Below are 24428 nucleotides of genomic sequence, written 5' to 3' on the forward strand. Positions count from 1 at the left end.
GGGCGTTGTGGGGTTTCATCCATATTCCTGCTACAGATATCAGGACACAGGCTAGGCCTATTTTGACATACAGTGTATACATAATATGTAGTTGACATTATCTCTGCATTACAGAGAGCTTCAACCAAGAAACAGTATGGAGTATACACCAAACTATGGGAAGATCTGTGAAAATGCAAATAAGTAGACTTAATACAAACCACCACTAACCTGATTTTGGATTTTTTTCACACAAGATTTATTTTATGTACCAACAAAGAGCAAGCCACAGTTGTAGCAAACTACAGTTGTTCATGTAGGGCATTCTTAATTTTGTGGCTTTGGATTGTTCTCTCACAGCTGGATCACATCCCTTGATATGCCACATTATTTGATGGGGTTCTCCTGCTTCAACGTCCTGCAGCTACAAACAGTCAGATTTGGGATGTGAAATTGGTATCAAACTACACGTACCTCAGGAAAATGTTGCCTTAAAATTCTCTTACTCTTATGCAGCTGACACTAAAAGAGGCCGTGTAGATCATGGCACTGGTAAAGACACAAAGGGTAAGGTACAATCTTTGTCTCTCTTGTCAATAGACCATGTGATTTTAATAGACAGTTCTTCTGTTTTCTTTTCCTCTGACACACTTCTGAAGCAACATTGACCAAGAAATTGGTTGTTGCAGACAAGACTGAGAGATTATCCAGCTGACAGACTTTTGTTTGTGATCCGGTACCTGCATCAATATGTCCAATCTACTGAAAGCAACTTTTCATTAGCTATGCCATGTACCGCACAAGCAGTGTACTTGGTCACAAAGGGCAGTCCAGTGTGACGAATGTGACAGCTGGTATCTTGTTCATTGTATGAATATGAACAATGTGGTATATGATGCATCGGGCGATTCCAACATCTCATGGACTGTGATATGTGTAACTTCAGTAAATCTTTGTATTCTCAGTGGTCTATAAATCTGTCCAACACTTTTGCTAGTCTTGAAACCCTGGATAGTGATGAAATGGCCTCAAGTCCACCGGTCACCTCGTCATCACCTAAACCCAAGAAATTTGTACATAAAGGTACGAGCTTGACAAAACCTAAGCTCAGCTGACATTTAAAGGTAATGGTTATTAATTATGGCAGTACGTTTACTAAGAACAAGGTTGCTGACCTGGCAGCTTGTCTAGAAATTCATAATCCAGACTTAGTTTTAGGTTCGGAGACGTGGCTAAACTCCTCAGTCAAAAATCAGGAAATTTCCCCCAGTATTAAGTACACAGTTGTTAGGAAAGACAAAAAGATTCATATGGAGGAGGACTTTTGCTTTCAAAAACAATCTAGTCGGAACCCATAGAATGGACTTAGACTCAGATTGTGAGGTTGTTTGGGTACAGAACCAAGTTGTAGGATGTCAGTCACTACTGGTAGGAGCCTTTTACAGACCACCAAATAAAAAGGGACCACCAGTATCTAGATGAATTGAGAGCCTCAACGTCCAAAATAAAAGATAAGCACAAAGAAAATATCTGAATTGGTGGTAACTTTAATTTAAATGACATTCAATGGGATTCCTAAAATGTTCACCCAAACTCTCAGGTAACAAAAGTGTGTTGTCAAATGATCGACCTGACAAATGATTTAAACTTAGAGCAAATGGTCATGGATCCTACAAGGCAATCAAACATACTTGATCTCTTCTTACAAACAACCCACCCTAGTGGAAAAATCCACTCTCCTACCCGCATTAAGTGATCACGATGGGATCCTGATGTTGGTAATGAACACATCACCAAAAATTGCCAAACTTAAACCATGCCGTGTTTATTTGTATGCTAAAACAGACATAGCGGGGATGAAGTCAGAGTTATTTTTGCCTATTTTAGGGGTAATTAATTTGCCATGTCAGGCAACATACACAAGTCAGCAAAATAGGTAATGGGTCAAACAGCTATAGGCTTTAGCTGTGTAAGTTATACAGCATATGCCCATTCATGTATGCATGACTACATTCCAGTGCCTTTATAGTCAAGGAATACTGAGAAATTTACGAAATAAGCTAAACATTAGGAGTGAACTTATGTCTGGTGTTACAATATTATATTAACAAGTGTTTATGTAGGGATGAATCGGTTAAAAAATCAGAGAATTTGAACAGTAAGTTCTATGTGGGCATGGTCGCTATCTCAAGGGCATAAACTGCAATGGAATGTGCCTAGTACATTTAGTTATAGGAATAAGCCAATTCTTCACATACAGTGTGTAAAGGGTGTAGGTAGGAATGACTTTGAAACGATTGAAAGGATTTATAGGTGTAATTGTCCTTGATAGCATTGTGTTGTACAAGACAAGGCATTGTTATGATAATCACACAGTTTGCATGAAAATGAAACAATCATGCACTTTATAGTCAAATTTGGTGTGTGATGATTTAATTTCTTTATCACAGGAGCTGCATTTATTGGAGCAGGGACATAAATCACTTCAGTGATATTTTGTTAGGCTAGGTAACTATGAAATTTTGATATGTAAAACAATTTGTAGATTGCAAGTTTAATGATGGCATTAATGATGGCAGGCGATACAACTACAATGGAAAAAAATAATATACAGTTGCTATATCTGTGGTCATTGTTGATCATTTATGTCATTTGTCATATGGGGAATTATAGACACAAGAAATGAATGTACAGTGTATATGATTGTATTACGTCACATTCATAGATTGTAACATGGGACATATGACTCATTATTGATTTGTCTATTATTAAATTTGCAGGTCGAACCATGTAAGTTGCATCAGTTACATCACATATCAGGGTGAAAGAATGAGTTTGACTTGCAACATGGTTTTTGTGGTCTTTGGATGGTCAGATTATTTGCGATTTAAACATCACATAAGTTCGATAACAATGGTTATTAGTTCAACAATATGAGTTGTTGAAACGGATTACACCAATGCTGTTACTCAAATCCAATGATGACGATTGACTTTAGACCTTGAAAGGATTTACATCAGCACGATGAGCGTGGTGAACCCGGTTAAAAGTGAAGACTCAAGCCATGTCGACACTGTTAAACCTCAGGATTCAGTGAGTCAATACAATGGATCGGCAGCTACTGTAGTTCTACATAAGTTCTCAATTACGGGCCAAGGCTATGGCTAGAAGAGCAGCTTTGGCAGCTGAAACACAGCGCCTTAAGGTGGCCTCACACTATGTGTTTTTTTTTATCGCAGTGCTTGCGATCTGTTGTGGTTGCCAGATCGCAATCATCGAATCGCATAGCGCAACGACCGCAAGGCTTGCGGAATTTCAGCCGCTCACAAGGGTTTGCAGAAGCAACCGCAGACGATCGCAAGGTTTTGAACATGTTCAAAATTTGACAACTGAATCACCCGATTCCACAGGTACTTGTTTGGCAGTACCTTCACAGTTCACACAGACCATAAACCACTGGAGATCATATGCTGCAAGCCCCTGAGGAGTGCCCCACCAAGGCTCCAGAGACTATTAGTCAAGATACAAGGGTACGACTACAACATAGTGTACAGACCAGGCAGTCAGATGACTCTTCCTGATATACCGAGTAGACTACTGAATCCCACCGCTGCCACCATGTTGTATTATGTGTGTTGTTATGATGATAAGAATCAGTCTTTAGATGTGAAATAAAGAAGATTCTTGATAGCCAGTCATAAGAGGGTGTTTATCAAGTGGTCATGTTTATTGTTCCTAATGTTCCTCCGTGCGTCGCATACATCTCTTGCGTAGGCGCTTTACATACTTGCGCGTTAACAATGTAGTTCGGGTGAACAAATACACATATCACAACATGCTTCAGGGATACTTACAAGATCTATGAAGCTTGGATATAAAGGAAAGTCGCATGTGGGCCAACGCTCCAAGGAAATGACAAACGAGGGCTGCAGCAATTTGCGGATGAACTACAAGTATGCAGTGAGACATGACATGATTCATGAGATGATTCATGACATGATTCTAGACATGATTCATGAGATGAGTACCCAACAACAACTGCTCAAAATAATTGAGACCCTTCCTTGTTATTTGACTACTAGACGGCTTAGGATCGTCCAGGACGTTCGTCATACATGTGGTCGTCCTCCGATCACAGAATGACCTGGATAAACTCTCTGCCTGGGAGAGTAAATGGCAGATGCAACTTAATCCTCAGAAATATCATGTACTTAGAATTCCTACGTCTAGATCCCATGTCGTAACCACATACACTCTCGGAGGTAGGGTACTACAGGAAACCATCTCCCACTCATATCTGGGTGTTGAGATTTCCCATGATCTAAAATGCGACACCCATATCTCTAAAATTACCTCATCTGCAAATCAAATAAAAGGATTTATCCACCATAATTTAGTGTCATATACTAAAAAAAACTAAATCTACTGCCTACACAACACTAGTTCGGCCAATTGTAGAATACAGTTCTAGTGTCTGGGACCCATATACCAAAGAACACTTTCATGAGATTGGCAAGGTCAAAAGAAGGGCTGTTAGAATGGTATGCAATGACCACAGACAAACCACCAGCACTACAAAATTTATGCTGGGGTTAGGCTGGGTTAGGCAGTGTGCTGCACAAGGCCTTGGGGGTGGGGTGGGGCACTTGGCCCTGCCGGTGTTGGACTACCTGCGTCCAGCTACACGAGCTACCAGACGTACTTCAGGAAACTCTTTCATCCGATACTCCACCCGCACCAACTGTTTCAAACACTCCTATATTCCACGTACCATCAAGGACTAGAACTCATTACGACTGGACATGAAGGGACAGTCAATAGTGACACTTTTAAACTTAAAGCAACCACATTCTTCTGCAACCAAGACTCAAGCTACAAGGACTAACAGAGCAATATCGCGCACTCCCCCTTTCCTCCTCGTTTGGTTCCAGACGGAACATTGAGGAGTATCTCGGAGAAGAAGGAGTAATATAGATAAGATATAGAAACATAGAAACCTCATTTGACGAGAGCAGCAGCTACTTCCGCAGCATATAAGCATGAGGTTACTTGTGTAAATATTACCTCTGTTAATTGGACAAAATAACTTTGATGAGGCTGTTCTGGGGCACTGAATCCCATTACACATATTGCACAAAAGTTGGGACTTTACCCTACAGTGTATGTGACAAGATGAACAGCCATACAGTATAAATTGTAGTGTGTCTAAATCTGCCTCAGATGGTATCAGTTGACACACATCATTCTGTATGCCTATGTACGCACAGTGTCTTTGAAGTCTCATACTATTTCGCACAGAAAACAATGAATTAACACGTAAGTATAGAAAGATTAAACAGGAACTTGCAGTTCAAACTTTGAGATTTATTTCAATGAGTAATTTGAGAGGACATAATATGCCCCCCTCACCCTCTCTGAGATATATTTCAGTAAGTTCTACAAAACTAGTTTAATCTTTGAGTTTCTTTGTGAATGTGGGCACACTGTTGCTTCGAAAATTGTTTGTGCATGCAGGAGCTGGATTTGATAATACACCTCCCCTTAAAATTACTCATGAAAGTGCATCTCAAACTTTGAAAAGTAATTCTTGTTAATCTTTCGAGTTTCTGGTTGTTTCACTATTCACATAGCACCACAGGAACTGCGTAACAGTTGGAATTCAGCTAGGATTCTTCATATTGTAGGTGGATATCAATCTCGCCATACAGCGACTGCAGCTTTTTGAGGACCTTTTGCTGTATTCCGTCCACTTGATGGGGCGGGCAGTAGTCATCATAAGAAGACCTAATGAAAAAAGAAAATTGTGATAAAGAAAAAGGGAAAGGGAAAGGGAAAGGGAATGGAACTAGGTGTCAAAGGTGGAATAATATGCTTTATAACTTGACTAATTTGTCCAAGTATTTCATAGGAAATAAGATTGTCAGCACTGAGACAGTAACTTCAAAGTGGGACAAAACAAGTTGTCAGTATAGACACTAGATGATTGTAAAGGCCCGGTCCCACTGCACTTACGGATGCAAAGAGGATGTAAAGCGTACAAAAAATCTTGCCATCCGTTGGAAAACGCTACGAATCCGCTGTGTACCCATCGCATACGTGTTTCATCCGCTCTATCCATCGAGCATCCGTCCACTGTGATTTCATCCGCGCAAAAAGTTTTAAGCTGCTTAAAACTTTTAGAACGGATGAACTTTCCGCTGTGTACGATGTAAATCCGCGACATACGAGCAACAAACGTTGTATGTCCGTGCGGCATCCCTTACACGTCCGCTGCATCCTCTCTACATCCTCTGGGCATCCTCGCAACTCACATCCGCTGCAGCTAAAAACGGAAAGAGGGAGGAAAGATATGGTACGTGGAACGTCTTTACATCGTTAATAGCACGTTAATAGAAAGGATGTAAGCGTATGCATCTCGTATATAAAGCATTTCGAAAGCATCCCCCCTGCATCCGCTCTGCATCCGCTCTGCATCCACTCTGCATCCGCTTTTTCTGCTATGCGTCCGTTTCGCAATTATCTCCCGTAACCCCTTCGGAGCTGTCATCCCCTTCCATCCGCTTTCATCCGCTAGGCTTCCGATGAACATCCGTTTAACATCCCCGCTACATACTACCCACGTCCGTTCTATTTCCGTTCTGTTACCGCCAATTTTCGCCAATTTTGTCAATTTCTGGAGCGGATGAAAGCGGATGAAGCCATCCCCGAAATTTTGCTCGTCCGCTGTGTCCTTTCTGCATACGCTTTGTGTCCGTCGGCCAGTGGGACCGGGCCTTTACAATCATTTAATGAAAAACAAAAAATGTATGGATGAGAAGAAGGAGTAGGAGTAGGCAGTCTTATCCACTGAGCAAAACAGTGTCTGCATATTTTGACAGTGATCATGCTCGAAACAACTGTATATTATCCACACTGCTTAGTCTTAAAATGAGGGAACTTTGATAAAATTCATCTGTTTAAAGGGAGTGGTAGAAGAAGGAATTGTTGTAAAGCACATAGAGACTTCAGTGTAACATGCCCTATATAAGCAGAATGTATTTAAGTACTTGACTGTTTCCCTTGTGTTGAAAAGAAAAATATTCAATATCTTCGAAAATATTAGGCGAGTTCCATCTGTATCCAAATTCCATTCCAAGGGTCAGCTTGGAAGTTTTTTTAATCAGTGGGATATTTTACCCGTTGAGGACGAGTCCCGAGTATACTCGGGCAAGTGTCTATGGGAAATGCGTGTTGTAGCAAAATCAAACCGTCCTCAACAGGTTAAGAAGAATCTCCTTTTCTTTCTTTTTTTAAACTGCAAGCAACTGCTTCCAGCATTGGACCTTTCCTTCATCTCCCCTCCCCTCCCCTCCCCTCTGTCTCCACCTCCCTACATCACTATGGTGACCAAGGTTGGAGGATGGAGGCTCCCCTTCACTCCCCCTCCCCTTCCCCTTCCCCTTTACCTCCCTACCTTGCTATAGTGACCAGGGTTGGAGGAGGGAGGCACCCAAGGAGTTCCCCCATGGCAGACACCAAGCTCCCCACTTCCTCCTCAGTGCTGATGTGGTGGGGCAGCTCCCCGCTGTCGTCGCACGTCAGTCCAGCCATGTGCACCATCTCTGGATCCAGGCATTCAGCTTCTGCGTCTGGAGTGGACTGGAGGGACTCGACTAGTTTTGTCACCTTGCCATACCTGCAGGACAAATGAAATTATCCTTGAATTTGTGTTGCAGAACGTAGAGTCCATGAAGAAGTTTAGTCTCTTTTTAGCTTCACATAGTGATCTGTGAAATTGAACGTAGCTTCACTGATTACCACTGATGATGAAAAAAACCTACTGCTTATTAAAATGGGAAAAAAAAAAAAAAAAACTGGCCATGAATAGAGCACTGTACAGCAAACGGCATACATTTTGTAAGATTTGAGTTTGCAAAACATCGGGAGTTGGGTGCTACTCGCCCATCATTAACATTTTTTGCAACTATCAGAAATGTTAAGATGGACCATATCTGACAGTTTCATAAAATTTCAAAGCCAATCATGGAAGAAAAGCAGAAAATTTCATCTAAATAACACACCAAACAGTCGTAGTTTGTTTTCACACCAGCCACCACTAAATAAATGGATGTCTGACTATGAGAACACAGTTATGTATGCACTGTTATTCTTGTGTACAGATATTTTCACAAATAAGGAGGTCACTGATATTTTCACAAGAGGTTGTTTTTACGAAATGACACAGAGGCCATCACTATCACCATAGCACAAGGTGAAATTTTTGCATGTTGTTAAATTTACGGTCCAACTGTGAATCGCGAAATGCGTGAAAATTATCTTTCTGGTTTATGCCAGGTTCAAGTGTGTATACGTGTGTGTCACACACAAACACACTGCTATAGCTTCTGACCATTCGAGCATTGAGAATTTAGGGTTTCTGGGATGAACACTGAATTAGGGCTTTCCATAGCTCAGCCTGTAGAGCATCGCGCTAGCAATCCAGAGGTCTCGGGTTCGAATCCTGATGGAATCCCATTTTCTTTGCTCAATTTTACACTAATACAATTAAACCCTCACGCAAATAACAGCTTATACAGTAGTTACACGTATTTGCTTCCTAACCTCTCCCTGTCACAAGGAGTGATCTCAGCCATTTTCTCTGAATGTCCTCCCTGAAAAGCAGTCTTCAGCCACAGGGCTAATTCGCTGATCTGCTGGGCCCTCTTAGCCTGGCATTCCTCCAGTGCAGCCAGAGAATCATCATGGGGAGCATTGAATTGGTACAGTTCTTCAAGAAGCCGATATTGCTCCTGTATAATGGTAACAGTGGAAAAGGAGAAAATTGAATGGACACAAAGAGAGAGATATAGAGGGATAAAGTTTGATATTATTTCCCCCTTCCTGGCCAAAGTTTTAAGACAATGGATATAATAATCCCCTTTAACAACTAGAAATCATTACATAAAATGAGTACAGTGAAACCTTGCTGTACCAAGAACCCATAAAATCATGACAATTATATTGATGTATCACACTTGTCACTAAGCATGCCAAAACAAAGCATTTTTAAAATTTTGTTTCCTATCACTAATTCTTGAGTCCTGTCAAAAAGCATGTCTTCCATTCATTTTAGTCAATAGCAAAATATGCCACAATACATTTGGTCAATCCACTGCAAAATCACAAGAAATCTCTTGAATTCTCAGTATGGTTTTATATCCCCCCCCCCACCCCTTACAAACAAAAACATGAACATTTCCAGCATTGACAACATGAGCTGTGGCATTACAATCATCACCTTCGTGTACAGCTCCCTAAATGGGTTCTTGGTGGAGAAGAAATCCAGGTCAATATCCAGAATAAACCTTCCCCGACTCTCTGAGAAGTGTTTCACAACATCGTCAAGAGGCCCACACGAGGCGTCTGTTCTCTTGACTTGACGTGTCGATGGTGAGTCACTGCACTCATAGAGTGTGCTGTCCTTTTGATCGCCTGGACTATCGCGTTCTTCAGTAGATTGGCTCATGCGTTTTCCCTCATCACTGTTACATGTACCTTCACCTTGTTCTATTGCACTTTGCTCTGCACTAGATATTCTGTTTAATCCTTCACAGTGACCGCTAGAATCTGCATCAGGGGTTGACACACTTTTGCCACCTGATTTTAAACCATTGTCGCTTTGGAGTTGAGGCTGGTTTTGTCTGCAAAGTTTGACAGTTACACAAGGCAACTCTGAATTTTCTCCTTCTCGGAGATCACGAGTTCTACACACTGGAGGACTTCTTCGTTCTTGCCTTTCATCAGATGTATCGCTTGTGGCTGTAGGCCTACTTGTTTCCTGGTAAGGGTTAGTGTTGTTTGAATCTGTTCTGCATCCCACATGGGAATTTTTAATAGTATGTAATGCAGGCTCGTGGCAAAACTGTTCAGGAGTCTTAACACTACGCACTCCAGCAGCTTGACTTTGTTTCAGCATCAGCTGAAAATCAGATGTCTTCAGACAAGGCGTTTCCATGGTGACAACATCAATTTCTGCACTTTTCACATTCTCCATGTTTTCGGGCGCAGCATACAAGACGTCACTAACAAAGTAGCTGTCTGGCCAGTTTATCCTTCGAAGAGAAGAAGACAAAAAAAAACAAGAGACCCGCGGGTCTAGCGCTCACCTGAGTATCGCAAGTTCACCTTTCACGCAGTCACTAATCTAAATTATTCACAGCTCTACTAAAATTTGACCAGGCTTCTCAAGTAGAAGATGAAAATGTACAATAAGGGCCGAAATTTTTAAAGATTCCGTAATTTGGGGGGATTGGGGGCCCCCTGGGGCCCTCTGGGTGGGGCATGGTGCCCATTTTGATAAATTGAGATCCTGACCCCCTAGGGATGCTACCTGCCAAGTTTGACGAAAATCCATCATGAGGTTTTCAGAAAGAAGATGAAAATGTACAATCCAGGCCCCCATTTGGACCTTCCCAACCCCCCCCCCCCCCCCCCCCGCCCCCAAGAGGGGCACCCCTGGATTTGCTATGAACAAACTTGAAACTACAGTCATTAATGTACTCACTCATAGTATTATCTTAGCTCTATAACTTCTGATTCTAGAGAAGATTTTTAAAGATTCCTTCATTTTGGGGGGTTGGGCCCCCCCCCCTGGGGCCCCTGGGTGGGGCATGGTGCCCATTTTAACAAATTGAGATCCTAACCCCCTAGGGATGTTACCTGCCAAGTTCGGTGAAAATTGGTCATGGGGTTCTCAAGAAGAAGATGAAAATGTATAATTTAGGCCCCATTAGGACCCCTCCCCACCCCCTCCCCTGGGTCCCAAGGGGGGCACCCCTGATTCTGCCATGAACAAACTTGAAACTACAGTCATCAATGCACTAACTCATAGTATTAACTTAGCTCTATCACTTCTGGTTCTAGAGAAGAAGATTTTTACAGATTCCTTAATTTTGGGGGGTTTGGACCCCCTGGGGGCCCCCTGGGTGGGGCATGGTGCCCATTTTAACAAATTGAGTTCCTAACCCCCTAGGGATGCTACCTGCCAAGTTTGATGAAAATCGGTCTTGGGGTTTTCAAGAAGAAGATAAAAATGTAAAAAGTTTACGCACGACGGACGACGGACGACGGACGAAGGGCGATCGCAATAGCTCACTTGAGCCTTTGGCTCAGGTGAGCTAAAAACGTTGAAGAAGAATAAAACCAAGAGAAGTATTAAGAGGGAAAAAAATTACACAGTTGCTGTGAAAGCACAGAACTCATATTTACATTATACATAATATGCAATTCACACTTGTTAAGGGCAACTACTGACAGAACACATGCACCACTGCAGATCATATTGATGTCATACTTACATTATTAAACAGGCACACAAACATTAGTGAGACCAATATTATATCTTGCTATAAATTGAACAGAATGTTTTCCTCACTCCAACCCTGTCTAACCATCAAAAATCTTCTACCTAGAGATAACCTAAGCATTTAAACCAGTAGTCACATGTTTTCATTCAGGCTAAATGTAGCATAACTGTTTTAATGTATCATCTAAACATGACACATCTTTTCTTAGGATTTTCTTTTTAGTTCTTATGACTCAGCTACCATTTGTCTCTCATTGCTGTATTATTTGCTATCACAGCTAATGCAATGTAGTAAAATAATGACACTTACAAAAGAATCTCACAAACCTTTAATGTACATTGTACCTCAAGGTAATGCCACGGAACACAGTAAAACAGCATGATTATAAAAGCATAACAGTGTTGCACATAAAGACAAACGCAGCAATGAATATGACTCTTTTCGTTCACAACTTTTTGAGTTATTTTGCACATGGAAAAAGAAACAAACAAACCAACAAACGCCGAAGAAAACATAATCTCCTCCCTCGGAGGATGTACATTGTAATTAGTCTCACCTCATCTTCCCTGTTGACTTGTGCTTGCCGATTTTCACTTTCCTCGACCCCTCTGGAAGCTGGGTGGCCCACGGAGGCTTGATCCAGGTTATTCGCTGAAGATGGCCTGAATAGATGGCTGGTGTTATCCAGTTTTCAATGCTGATTGAGCTACAAAGCCATGGATTGAATTAAAGGGTTTTGAGTATATGGGGGGGGGGGGGTATAGTTCAAGATATAGTGAACACACTCAGCAGGCTATTTTAATGTTAGTGACTTCAATAACAATACATGCAGGCATAGCAATTAGTTTCATACAAGATTACCTCAGAAATATGCACATACTGTATGTCAAGCAGCTCTCTGATTTGGGCCCCTGGATAGAGGGCCTTTATCCTGTAAGTGTAAGCCAACCTTGGTGGGCTGCTTTTGACAAGTGATTTATATCTTGACAAGAGGGAAGTTAACTTTGTTTTCACCCTACATATATCTTTGCTACTACTTTTACTTTCACTTTAACCTGGTGAGGACGGACTGATTTTGCTACAACAAGCATTTCCCATAGACCCCTGCACGAGTATACTCGGGACTCGTCCTCAACGGGTAAACACTATAACACTGACAGTGCTTCTCATCAAAGCATATTCAGCAACTGGATTATGTTTGCGGTGTGGTGGTTCTTAGAGCGGATAAGTATGCAATTATGTGCTTTGTGCTCTTTCAAGTGTATAAACAGGTGTTCGTTGTGCAAGTCTCTGTCACTGTTAAAGACTGACGGATTTGCCTGACATGCATTTCCCATTTATCCCAGCCCAAAGAATACTTGGGATTACAGGTGTAGTCTTGAATGGGTTAACTCTTTATGTGCCATGGTGGAAACCCCCTGTGTGCCACATTATTCTGCAACATCAATGTAGTCATGCGCTGAAAAAACATTCTTTTTTAAAATCTATACAACTTAAATAGACTTCTATTAAATTGTAGACGAAGTGAGCAAAGTTGGAGAGAAAATGCCAAGCTTTGCATTTCAATGTAAATTCTATGACAAATGCCCAGTAGCTACATTACTGTTTATGTATGACTTTTGCACACAAAGCAGTGACAGAAACTTCTAATTTGCACCGAAATCCAGCATGAAACACTGCTTGTTAGTCAATCACCACATAAAATGCAAGCTATAGACGAGATGAACGGAACTGCGAGAAACACTTTCATTGTACTATGGCATTTGGCGATTTATCGGTCGGTTGCGGCGGGTTTGTGCCTTTGAGCGGAATATGCGAAGTTGGCACGCCATTGACTGAGTCGGACGTGCGAATATGGCACATAAAGAGTTAGTAAGCCTACATTGTATTTGGCCTCTATGGCTCTCTTGGACTGCTCGTCATACATACCTGAGCAGTTCTTCCTTGCTGAAGGCAACATCAGCATCCACCTCGGGGTTGATCTGGAGATCGGGGTGCGAGTCGAAATGGAGCATGGAGATCCCCTCGAAGGGCAGGTGTCTTGAGCCAATGGCACGGTATATGGGCTCCAGGGCCTACACAAAATGGGATAAGATATTAAAAATGACTACACAGATACATGACACTACAGCAGCTGAAACTAGAGACAGTCGATTGACAAGTCAAGGCTGGGTACTGTAATTTACTGATTACTGGTAATTAGTATAGTAAAATTTCTAATTGCTATTGCCAACTACTCAATGGCTGAAGTTTTACATGGTAATGTTATATTACTTTTAATTAAATAATGCATATAAAATTACAACAAAAACTCACTGATCTACACTCATTGATAATACTGTACTTAACAATGTTTATAGTGATAATGCTAGAAATTGTATCATTATAAAAAAATGTAAAGTGACCATACAGGTTGCTTCTCAAAGCAGAGGCAAAATGTGTTCTAACGTGTTTAATAGAAGTAAAAAATGAATTTTAACAAAAATAACATGTAAACTTTATGTGTAAATGCTGATTTTATGTGAATGATTACACGCTTGTGACAATAAACTGAACTGAATTGAATTGATGGGAAGATGGCAACGAAGTTGGAATCTTACTAACAATGGCAATACAATACCAATACTCAATAGACAAAATTATCGTAGACGGTTTTTTTTTTTATCATAAATTGCACTAACAGTGACCAGTCACTGAGTCAGTCTGCAGTGCAGTGGCCTCTTTGACCGAATCAGGCGAAAGATCAGTCTGTAAATTTACTGGCTTCACGGATCCCCTCCACTACCACATGACTACCATGACTACAAGAGCCGATAAAGTAAAAACAAAAAACAAAAAAAAAATGATAAAAGACTCCTCCGGGCAGACGGACTTTCCTGTCTACAGTGGCCTGTTAAACGTTAGACAGAAAAATCCGTCTGTCCGGAGGAGCCAAGTCCAGTGCAGTGCCAGTAGCAGTGCAAGCCAATGAATGGCATCGCGGTATACTGTGGATAGCAGCTCTACCTGCACACTAACACAAATAGAAATACACGGGACTGAATACATCCCTAATTGTAAGAAGTCACAAACAGCTCTAGTTAGACCGAACAAACGTCGCATCTAATTACATGACAGAAAGAGAGATTACATTACCTCATTGTGATTTTCAACCACCCATACTGGTATCTTCTTGTAAGAGCGGATTCCTGACATTTCATGCGATTGCCGATAAAAGCTGCGTGGATCGTGCACATTGCACAAGCAGAATACACAGGTATGCAAACTTCTGTATAAAAACACTATATTGGACGATTGGATTAAAACCATGTGTGATCGATCGCGTGCGAACTTTATCGTGTACATTGTACAGAAAAAAAAGAGAGAAAATCAGAAGAAAGATAGCCCTCACTTTGCCCCCCCCCCCCCCTTTTTTTTGCGGGGGGGGAGGCATCGCTGAATCTGACACGAACAAACTTGCTGCACTCACAAAAATACTTAGATAAGTAGCACTAGGCCTACTTATAGGCCTAATTATATAGGAACCCTATAACATATTTCATCTTTATAAAATGGGTTCAAGAATGTAGCCAATTGGAAGCGCTGAAATGAGTCACGTGTGCGTGCATTAATTTCTTCAGGTATGCACTAAGAAGAGTCTCTCTTCCACCTCCCTGGCCTGACTTACGTCACAATGTTTACACTAGCAGTGCGCACTCAATCAGTTGTTACAAGTGCGTCACGCGCTACTATACGCGCTGTCAATCCTGTAAACAACTTCTAGTTCGGGCCGCGGGCTGCCACAACAGCCGGCGGCCTTTCTTGTGCATATCAGTACGTGGCGTACGTATACTCTTATACGTACGTACTTTACAGTACTTATGTGCGGGATTTCCGAGTGCGACGTGCGTAAATGTTTGGGACGAACATCTTCGGACATCTTGACTTTTGAGCGACTGCTACATGTAGCTGACTGGTATTGTCCCTCAAAGGTACGTGAATAATGCTGTTAGTTTTCGACCCATTTTATAAAGCAAATGATGCACAGGATTATTTCGTGGCGTTAGTGAAGGTGCGGCGCTCTCTCGAGTATTGACAACGGTTGCAAACATGCACTCGGCTGCGCCTCGTGCATGTCGCACCATTGTCAATACTCTCGAGCGCGCCGCACCTTCACTGACACACTCTATCCTGTGCATCATTTGTATACTAATATATAGCATTTTCTAGTTTTTACGGAGGAAGGTCGAATGTTGAAGATATTCTTTAGGGAATTTGGGGGCATGTCTTCCATTCCATTGGCACAATTAATTTAAATGGATCAGTTTGGTAAAAATTTGACCATGTGCATGCAACCCCATGCGCTTTCAATAAGATGAAAATGTGAAAACTGGCCAAAGCCTTAATTGGTCCCCCACAGGGACGCGGTGTGCGCACCCCTACATAATTATCCACCATACACACATTTAAAAACTACCATTATTATTGCCATTATATTGAGAGATTCCAGAACGGGAATTTCAAAGATTTCTTGATTTCAGGGCTTTGGGGCGTCTCAGAAGAAGTGTGTCAGTTCGAATCTGAACTCAGATCCTATCGCCCGAGGCATGCAGGCCCTTTATACGGTGACGGTGATTATCCGAATTTGTCCGTCATGGGGATGGGGTTCAAGGAAAAGCAAACAAAATGTACGCGGTTTAAGCCCGGCGGACTCTGGATAAATGATCTCAATAATTTTTAGCTCTCTTAACTGAACCTTCGGTTCAGGTGAGTTAAAGGACAAGTTCACCTTCATTAACATAAGGATTGAGAGAATGTAGCAATATTAGTAGAACACATCATTGAAAGTTTGAGGAAAATCGGACAATCCGTTCAAAAGTTATGAATTTTTGAAGTTTTTTTTTTACAGTCACCGCAGGATGAGAAGACTACTGCAGAGTATGATGTCACATGCGTACAACAATATAAGGAAAATATAAAGAGAATTTCACAAAATTTCATCTGTTTGAGAAAAGTACACATTCCCTTGACTCGTTACTGACATATGTTATGGGTAATATTCCCGTTGCCTTTAGAAAGAGGCGAGTCAAGTGCTCTTTTATTATGCGAAAAAAAGTGAAAATATGTTGGATTTTCTTTACATCTTCTTTATACTGTTGTACTCATATGACATCACAAGCCTTAGTAGTCTCCTCATCCAGCGGTTCCAACTCAAAATTTTTAAAGATTCATAACTTTTGAATCGATTGTCCAATTTTCCTCAAACTTTCACTGATGTGTTCTACTAATCGCTTGCTAATATTGCTGCATTCTCTCAATCCTTATGTTTATGAAGGTGAACTTGTCCTTTAAAGAGGAAATCCACCCAAAAGCTTCAAGAGAGAAATATTCCCTAGGCCTATAGAAAACAATACAAAAATGACAAATCTAATAAGAAATAAGGAAGATATGACATTTTGAAATTTCACATTTCTTTGGAAAACATTTCATGACCAGCCTTAAATATTTAAACTAGCGAGTTGATGATGTCATAGGCCTACTCTCACAATTTTCCATCTGTTTTATATACGAAATTCGTGGAAAAACATGTTATAATAGCTAACATAAGTAAAATATGTTCTCATTTACCAAGATATATCAGAGTTAACATTTGGTCCTTTTATTTTGAGTGGTTTCAAGGCTAGTTTCCCTTTCATAGTGCTGGATAATGAGAGTTTTGTCATTTCTGTACTGGTATATGAAATGAATAAGAAATTCAGAAAGAAAAGAAAATCGTCAACTTGCTCATTTGAATATTCATAAGGACTGGTCATGAAATTTTTCCGTAAAATGTGAAAATTCAAAATGTCATGTCTTCCTTGTTTTATATGCGATTTTTGTCATTACTGTATTGGTCTGTAGAAAAGGAAATGTTTTTTTCTTTCTTTTGAAGTTAATCTATTTTTTGTTGGATTTCTTCTTTAAAGATTCTAGCATTCAAGACAAACAGCAGATAATTTTCTATTTTTGAAAGTTTGAACGTGTGTGACTTTATCAGGATGAGGTCAGACACTGATTTACGTGCACCTATACACACACACACACAAACACACACACACATTTATTATGTATAATTTGCGTTATCACTATTGTATTACTACAAAAGTTTAAAGAGATGGGGGCAGTGGCGTATCAAGGGGGGGGGGGGGCAAGGGGGGCACGTGCCCCGGGCGCCACTCCTTGGGGGCGCCAAAAACGAAAAAAAAAAAAAAAAACGAAGGAAAAAAAAAAAAAAAAACCCTCGTCCGGACGAGAAGAACACCATGTTTTGTAAGCTGAAATACAAAAAATGTTCTGCTCGCTCGCCAAAATGTATATAGGGCCTAATATATATAAAAGATAAGAACAAAACGTGATGATGACGAGGACAAAATGACAATGTCTATTGTGTTCACACAAAGTCATGTCATTTTATATTTAGTAGGCAAAATGTTACACGGAGCAGCGGCTGCAATTTCTTTGATTGGATCAAAAGAGGAGGGGGCGCAAAAAAAAAAAAAAAAAACACCAAGAAATCAAACAAGGTAAGAATCAAATGTAATGATGACGCGGAAATATACAAATTTCGGCTAAATTTCGGCTCACTTGCTCGTACTAATTTAGAGTATTTTTTCAATTGCTCAGTTTGTTGGTATGAATCGTTATCTATAGATACTATATCTTAATTAGAATTGTAAGATTTAATAACCAAAAATGACAAGAATTCCATGTTTTGTAAGCTGAAATGCAAAACTTTTTGGCTCGCTCGCTGCTCTCGCTCGCCAAAATTTATATAAAAATGAAGATAAGATATAAAAAAAGAAGATAAGATAACCAAAAAATGACAAGAATTCTATGTTTTGTAAGCTGAAATGCAAAAATCTTCGGCTCGCTCGCTGCGCTCTCTCGCCAAAGTGTATAAAAAAGATAAGAACAAAACGTGATGATGACGCGGAAATATACAAATTTCGACTCACTTGCTCGTACTAAATTAAGAGTATTTTTTCAAGTCCTCAGTTTGTTGGTATAATTCGTTATCTATGAGGCCGTCACTATATCTTGATTAGAATTTTAAGATTAAATAACCCCCAAAATGACAAGAATTCCATGTTTTGTAAGCTGAAGTACAAAAATTTTCGGCTCGCTCGCCAAGATTTATCAAAAATCATTACATTTAAATCACCCTCAAAAGACCCCTTTGCTTGAGAAAGCATATCATGTCGACTTTTTTAAAAGTCCCTACCGAGATGGGGTTGGGGTTGAACACTTTTTCAGAAATTAGGGGCGCAATTTTCGCGCTTGCCCCGGGCGCCGTTTTCCCTAGATACGCCACTGGATGGGGGAGAGTATCTTATGCTCATCTAGGAGACACAACACCTTTAGGGAGACAATTATATGTCTCCTTTAAACGTTTTCAACCTATATATCCCATTTAATCGGATGCTTTATACTCGCCGACATTACTTTTTATCTACACAATGTCTCCCTATAAAGCTGGGTCCATTGCATGGTTTTTTATATACAATATATATATTATATATATATATATATATATATATATATATATATATATTATATATATATATATATATATGCCCTACGGTGACGTTAGGTTTGAATAAATTTGGTTTGAATAGCACTGTTGGATTATAAATGACTTACTACCATATTTCGTCATCTTATATGATACGTACATACATACATACATAGGCCTACATACATACATAATTGTGGATGTCACCTCGAAGGACACACTATAATACATCTTCATTTTGGTTAGAGACACTATACAGACTTGAAAAATTGTGTGCATGGCTCCTTGACGTTTTAACTATATCAAATCTAATTTAATCCATACTTTATTTCTGACCTCTTTATTTTAGAGGGTCCCATACCCTACAAGCTTTGCTTTTTAAGTGGGACCCTCCATTTCCATTCCATTAGAAACAAAATTCTGTTGTTACTCGTGACCTCTTGTACGTTTTCTTTGAAATTGTTATAAATTTGTTCTGTAAATGTATTGTATATATATTTTTTTTGTTTATTCAATGGAAATGGAAATAAAATTGAATTGAATTGAATTGACAACGTTTGAAGGCATGATTTACCATTTTGCAGATGAAACAAAAACCAACAGCATTAGTGTTTTAAAATGGCTCTAAAAATGAACCACTATAAAAAATAATTCCGTATTATCGATGTTAAGTATTGCTAAATACACAAAATGTGAACAATATTTATAATAGCTTCAAGACTAAACCGTCTACAGTTATGATTTATTAAGAAAAATACTGATATCTCCTTATATTTTATGCATTACTGCGAAAATTTTATATGGGAAGATGTTTTATGATAAAACAGACCTACACATACGCATCAAATGATATGCATTGATTTTTTTTTAAATCACTGCTCCCAAAGGTAAACTGGACCTTCAAAACGTCTATTTTTCATTTTTCCACCGAATGGCTAAATATCTATAAGGAAACAGGAAGATAAACACAGTCCTCGCCAAAATAAAACACTTTGCATTTTAATAATTGTAAAACGATCGAGATCAAATCATCTTGTTACTTTCGATGTCTCATGATTCTCAGCTTGATACCCATGGACAACTAGTATCACATAATATGATACGTATGTATATAATAACAAAGATGTAATCGCATCTACCTCTCATTTTCATATTTATGTACCTTGTCAAATTATGTTCTGCAAGCATTACAAATATCCTGTACATATGCAATGTATATAATTTCTTTGTTTATTTGATGGAAGTGAAAATAAAGTTGAATCTTGAATATGGGCACAAAATATATACCCTTCATTTCAAAGTTAAAGAAGATTTTAACACACGTAACCCTATACCATCTATTACCGTCAGCATTCAAACACACACACATACTAGTACATAACATATATATATGAATAGGGCCCATGTACATAACACGCAGCTGTATGCTTACACAGTGCGTGTATATACTAATAATACACACATACTGTATCATATAATATTGCCTATGTTATTTATACGTGTATATAAATACAAAAATATGGACACTTCTTATAATAAACGTACGTCTGTGTGTTGTATGTTTGTATTTCAGTTTGGTTCGTACGTCGTATACTTAAAGAATCATGAGATGGGGAGATAGGTCATTTGCACATGCTGGACCTTACCTGTGGAATCAGTTGCCTCAAGCTATCCGTGACATTTCGCAAGACTCATTTGTTCGTAACCGCTTTCTGGTAGAATACATTATGTAATCTTTGTTTTTCATCATTATTGTTTCATTCATTTTCATGTACATGTGTGTATAGTTATTTTCGTATTTCATATTTCACTTTTCCTTCTGCACATTGAGCACAATATTCACGTGGAACTGGCGCATTATAAGTACCCATTATTATTATTATCATAGTTATTATTATTATTATTATTATTATTATTATTATTATTATTGTTGTTGTTGCTGTTGTTGTTGTTATTATTATTATTATTACTTCTGCCTGAACGAACATTAGAGTCTGTGTGTAATTTTTCACTTAAAAAGCACTGATATCCAATGACATTTCAAAGGGAAGAAATAACCTTTATCATAACCAATATCAATGAAACCAGTTATCAACGTGGTTATTAAAGCTGCTGACAATATAGATCCTGTACCCCGTTAAATACATGCAAGTTTATGTGAATATAAGCAAATAAAAAGGAATTAATTACTTCAAAATATGAATCAAGAAACAATCTTAAACGTATTTGTTGCACGAAGAAATGAAAAACAAACTGGTAATGCATTTTTTGCTAATAAGGCATGATTATATTCGACTCGAATGTTCGGCGTCCTATACAGTGTACACTGTAAAAACATCGGTATTAGATTTAACACCATGGGTGTTAAATCTAACACCGATCTAACTTCAATAGAGGACCACACCCACAGGTGTAGAAAATGTATTGTGACGGTGTTAAAAAGTGTTCACCTAGCACTTCGTGGTGTTAATTTCAATGGTATAACACCCGTCCAGCTTCAATAGGGGACCACACCAACTGGTGTTACTGTGGTGTAAATGTGTTTACACATTTTTTTTTTTTTTAAACTCAAGTACTTTATCGGAAAATTCTTTATCGTCTTGTTGAAGTTCAAAATTAACAGGAAGTGCAGTAACTAAGAAACTATTCAAAAAACAATTCTAAATTTTGAAATGACACCCGGAGGTGTTAATCTAACACCATGAATGAGCACCGGAAATTTAACACCAGCTCGGTGCTTCATATTTAACACCGGACTTTTTGCAGTGTATACGCCTCTTCAGGAGTCTTGACAAGACTCCCGAAAGAATGGGGACTCTTTGAACAGTTCGTCGTCGTATGAGCTTGTCAAGACCAAACTTGGCCAAAATGCATGAGCAATTTGTGTCTTCTCATACCATGCATACAGTATATTATATAATTATTATATATATGTGACCGGCTGGACACGTCCAGTCAGTGTTGACCTTCAATAGCTCAGACTCAATTAGACAAAATCAATCACCTGGTTCTATTTAATAAGGACTGGGAAAAGAAGGAATGCTCAAAGATGATTTTCTTCTCTGTTTCCGTTACAAAAGAAGGGTGCCTTTATTACTTCACTTTGTCGCAGTATTCCAAAACTAAACTAAAATCCAAACAACTCCAAAATTGTAACATTAGACTGAACACAAAGCAAACGAGTTTAAAACAACGGAGAGCAACTCAAAACAAATTCAAAACAATAACAAAACACTAAAATCAAATTTAAGACAACGTAAACAAACTTAAAGCAACAAAATAAGCCCAAAACAACGCAAACGCAACACTAAAATCAACGCAAATAACATAAGTTAAAAGCAAACTTAAACAACAAAAGGCAACGCTGAAAACAAGTACAAAAAGGCAACACAAACACTTAAAGCAACTCTAACAACGCAAAACTGTCCGACGCAGAATACAGCAAGTCCGTGCCCCTTTCCCACAGAAGCTGCATAACAAAAGAGATGAACCAATCATTTATTATTACTTTACACAATCATATTTACAAAATGCAGTGACATCTCTGAAATTGGCAAATGTACTTACATTCAATATGTGAACATCAGAGCATATTGTCTGAATTAAAACTTATAATATTTTGATGGTTTAAGTTTTGATTAAGAAATCAATTTGTAAAAGCATACAGTTTTGAATGTATGATATCGTAATCGTCGCCTGCAACCAAATACATTAAGGTCATGTGAATTCAAAAGCATTAATGCGCTATCGTCAAACTTCCATGACGGGCAAACTCTATCTTCTATTAACAACAGTGACAAAATGATTGAATTCAAGGAAGTAAAATCATGTGGAAAGTAAACTCCAAAAATGCAAAGCATTATATGATACACAATATTAAGAAAAACCATTCACCTCTGACATTAACAGCATGTGCAGTGCGCTGGGGTCCATCCACTTGACAGAAGTCTTGGTGTCTTCTAAAATTGGCAATACAAATTAATACACTTTCTTATATCTTTCCCCATGTTAGGAATCTATAAATGAAATCGCGAACATGTGCTTGTGTGTATACACATGGTAAACAAAGCGAATTATTAAACCCAAGCATCGTTCAATCTACTAATAAACCAGTGCTAAGTATATCAACCGATAAAATAATACGACATCAGACAGCGGTTCGAAAGCTATACTCAAAGTACTGATCAGTTGCCTTCGCTAGGATAGCACAGTAATATACATAATTATATACAAGAGATAGATACATGGGATATATATTCTATTTCCACCATCTAACAACTTGACATAGATTGTATGTGTCAATGGGCATATATAGAGGCTTTCCTGCCTGAACTAAATGTAGGTGGCTACCTCCTGCGCTCATTATTGAAGAAACAAAGAGCGGCTTGCCTACATCTTCATCAATAGGGGTGCACAGTACATGCAGTGTAGCACACATCATCCCAAGTCTTTAGAATGGTGAGAGAGGAAGTTTGCCAAGCAGTAAAGATAGAAGGCCTCACGCTCCTAATTCAACTCGCGCATTGCCTACCGGGAAGGCAGTACAAAGATGAGGTAATGTTATTTTTTACCAAAAAAAAAAAAAAAATCATCAAAAATCAGTCAAGTGGAAAACTGCCACTTTTGGTAGTGTTTGACATTGCTTGAGGACAGGAGCTTTTGCAGGTTATGAAGAAGTTGAATGAATCAGGGTTTTTGTATTTTTAATGATTTTTTATTGATGTATGAGGTAATTTGCTATTTTTATCATTTTTGAGAGTGACTGGATGACTAGTCTCGTATGGAGGCTCTTAACTTTTTTTAGAGCTCGACAACATCCCAAAATATGTTGTTTGCTTGAAAGCAGAGAAAATTTCCCTTCATCTACTTCAATCTAAAAAAAAATCTATGATTCGATTGATTTTTTATGATTCATGGAATATGCTGCATTGAACACAGGTTTATATGGGAGCCCGGAAAAGGAGCGTGAGGCCTATACTGTGAGACTGGTAGGCAGTGGGCATGAGAGTCGTCTGCTAGAATGCGATGTTCTCGCCAGCAAACGGCGTGCAGAGTGTACGGGAAGGTTCCCGGGGTTACTGCCATGGTACCTGCTAGCTTAAATTCGGAAATATTCTTTAAGGGGTAAGTCAGACCACTCGTAAACAAGTGTAGTCCTATTTCTAAGGTAGCCCTTGCCCTCAACTCTTACCATAGAACTAAAGTTGAATCCATTGCCGACCCAAAGTTAGATTTCAGCCCCAAATCAGATTCTAACCCCAAATTTAACCCTAACATTAGCTTTTAAAACCCTTGTGCCTTACCCTAACCCTAACCCAAACCCAAACTCTAACCCAACTCTAACCATAGCCCTAAAGTTGAATCCATTGCCGACCCAAAGTTAGATTTTTTGGGGTTCAGCCCCAAATCAGATTCTAACCCCAAATTTAACCCTAGCTGTTAAAACCCTAACCCTAAAACCCTATTAACCCTAACCCTGTACTAACCCTAACTAACCCTAACTAGCCCTAACTAGCCCTAACTAGCCCTAACCCAAACCCTAACCCTAACCTAACCCTAACCCTAATCCAAAC

General features: G+C 39.3%; 1 protein-coding gene across 1 annotated transcript; it reads right to left on the reverse strand.

Moving 5' to 3' along the window:
• Positions 1-5642: 5642 nt before the first annotated feature.
• On the reverse strand, positions 5643-14519 carry LOC140235734 (UPF0489 protein C5orf22 homolog). The gene is made up of 8 exons (XM_072315747.1): positions 14460-14519; positions 13254-13399; positions 11881-12030; positions 9904-10070; positions 9257-9585; positions 8581-8768; positions 7433-7654; positions 5643-5763 (listed from the first exon to the last, which is right to left on the reverse strand). The coding sequence occupies exons 1-8, from the start codon at positions 14517-14519 to the stop codon at positions 5643-5645; spliced, it is 1383 nt and encodes a 460-aa protein (XP_072171848.1).
• Positions 14520-24428: the final 9909 nt, after the last annotated feature.

The sequence above is a fragment of the Diadema setosum genome, chromosome 12 (genome assembly GCF_964275005.1).
Source record: "Diadema setosum chromosome 12, eeDiaSeto1, whole genome shotgun sequence".
NCBI classification, from domain to species: Eukaryota; Metazoa; Echinodermata; class Echinoidea; order Diadematoida; family Diadematidae; genus Diadema; species Diadema setosum.

What these genes read in the sequence shown, in the direction of transcription:
- LOC140235734 (XM_072315747.1), bottom strand. Translation starts at nt 14,519, where the DNA reads ATGTCAGGAATCCGCTCTTACAAGAAGATACCAGTATGGGTGGTTGAA. An exon ending in AAGTCAACAGGGAAGATGAG is followed by an intron (nt 10,071 to 11,880) that starts GTGAGACTAATT and finishes TTCTCTTCGAAG; the next exon opens with GATAAACTGGCCAGACAGCT. An exon ending in AAGTCAAGCTGCTGGAGTGC is followed by an intron (nt 9,586 to 9,903) that starts GTAGTGTTAAGA and finishes CCCCTGATGCAG; the next exon opens with ATTCTAGCGGTCACTGTGAA.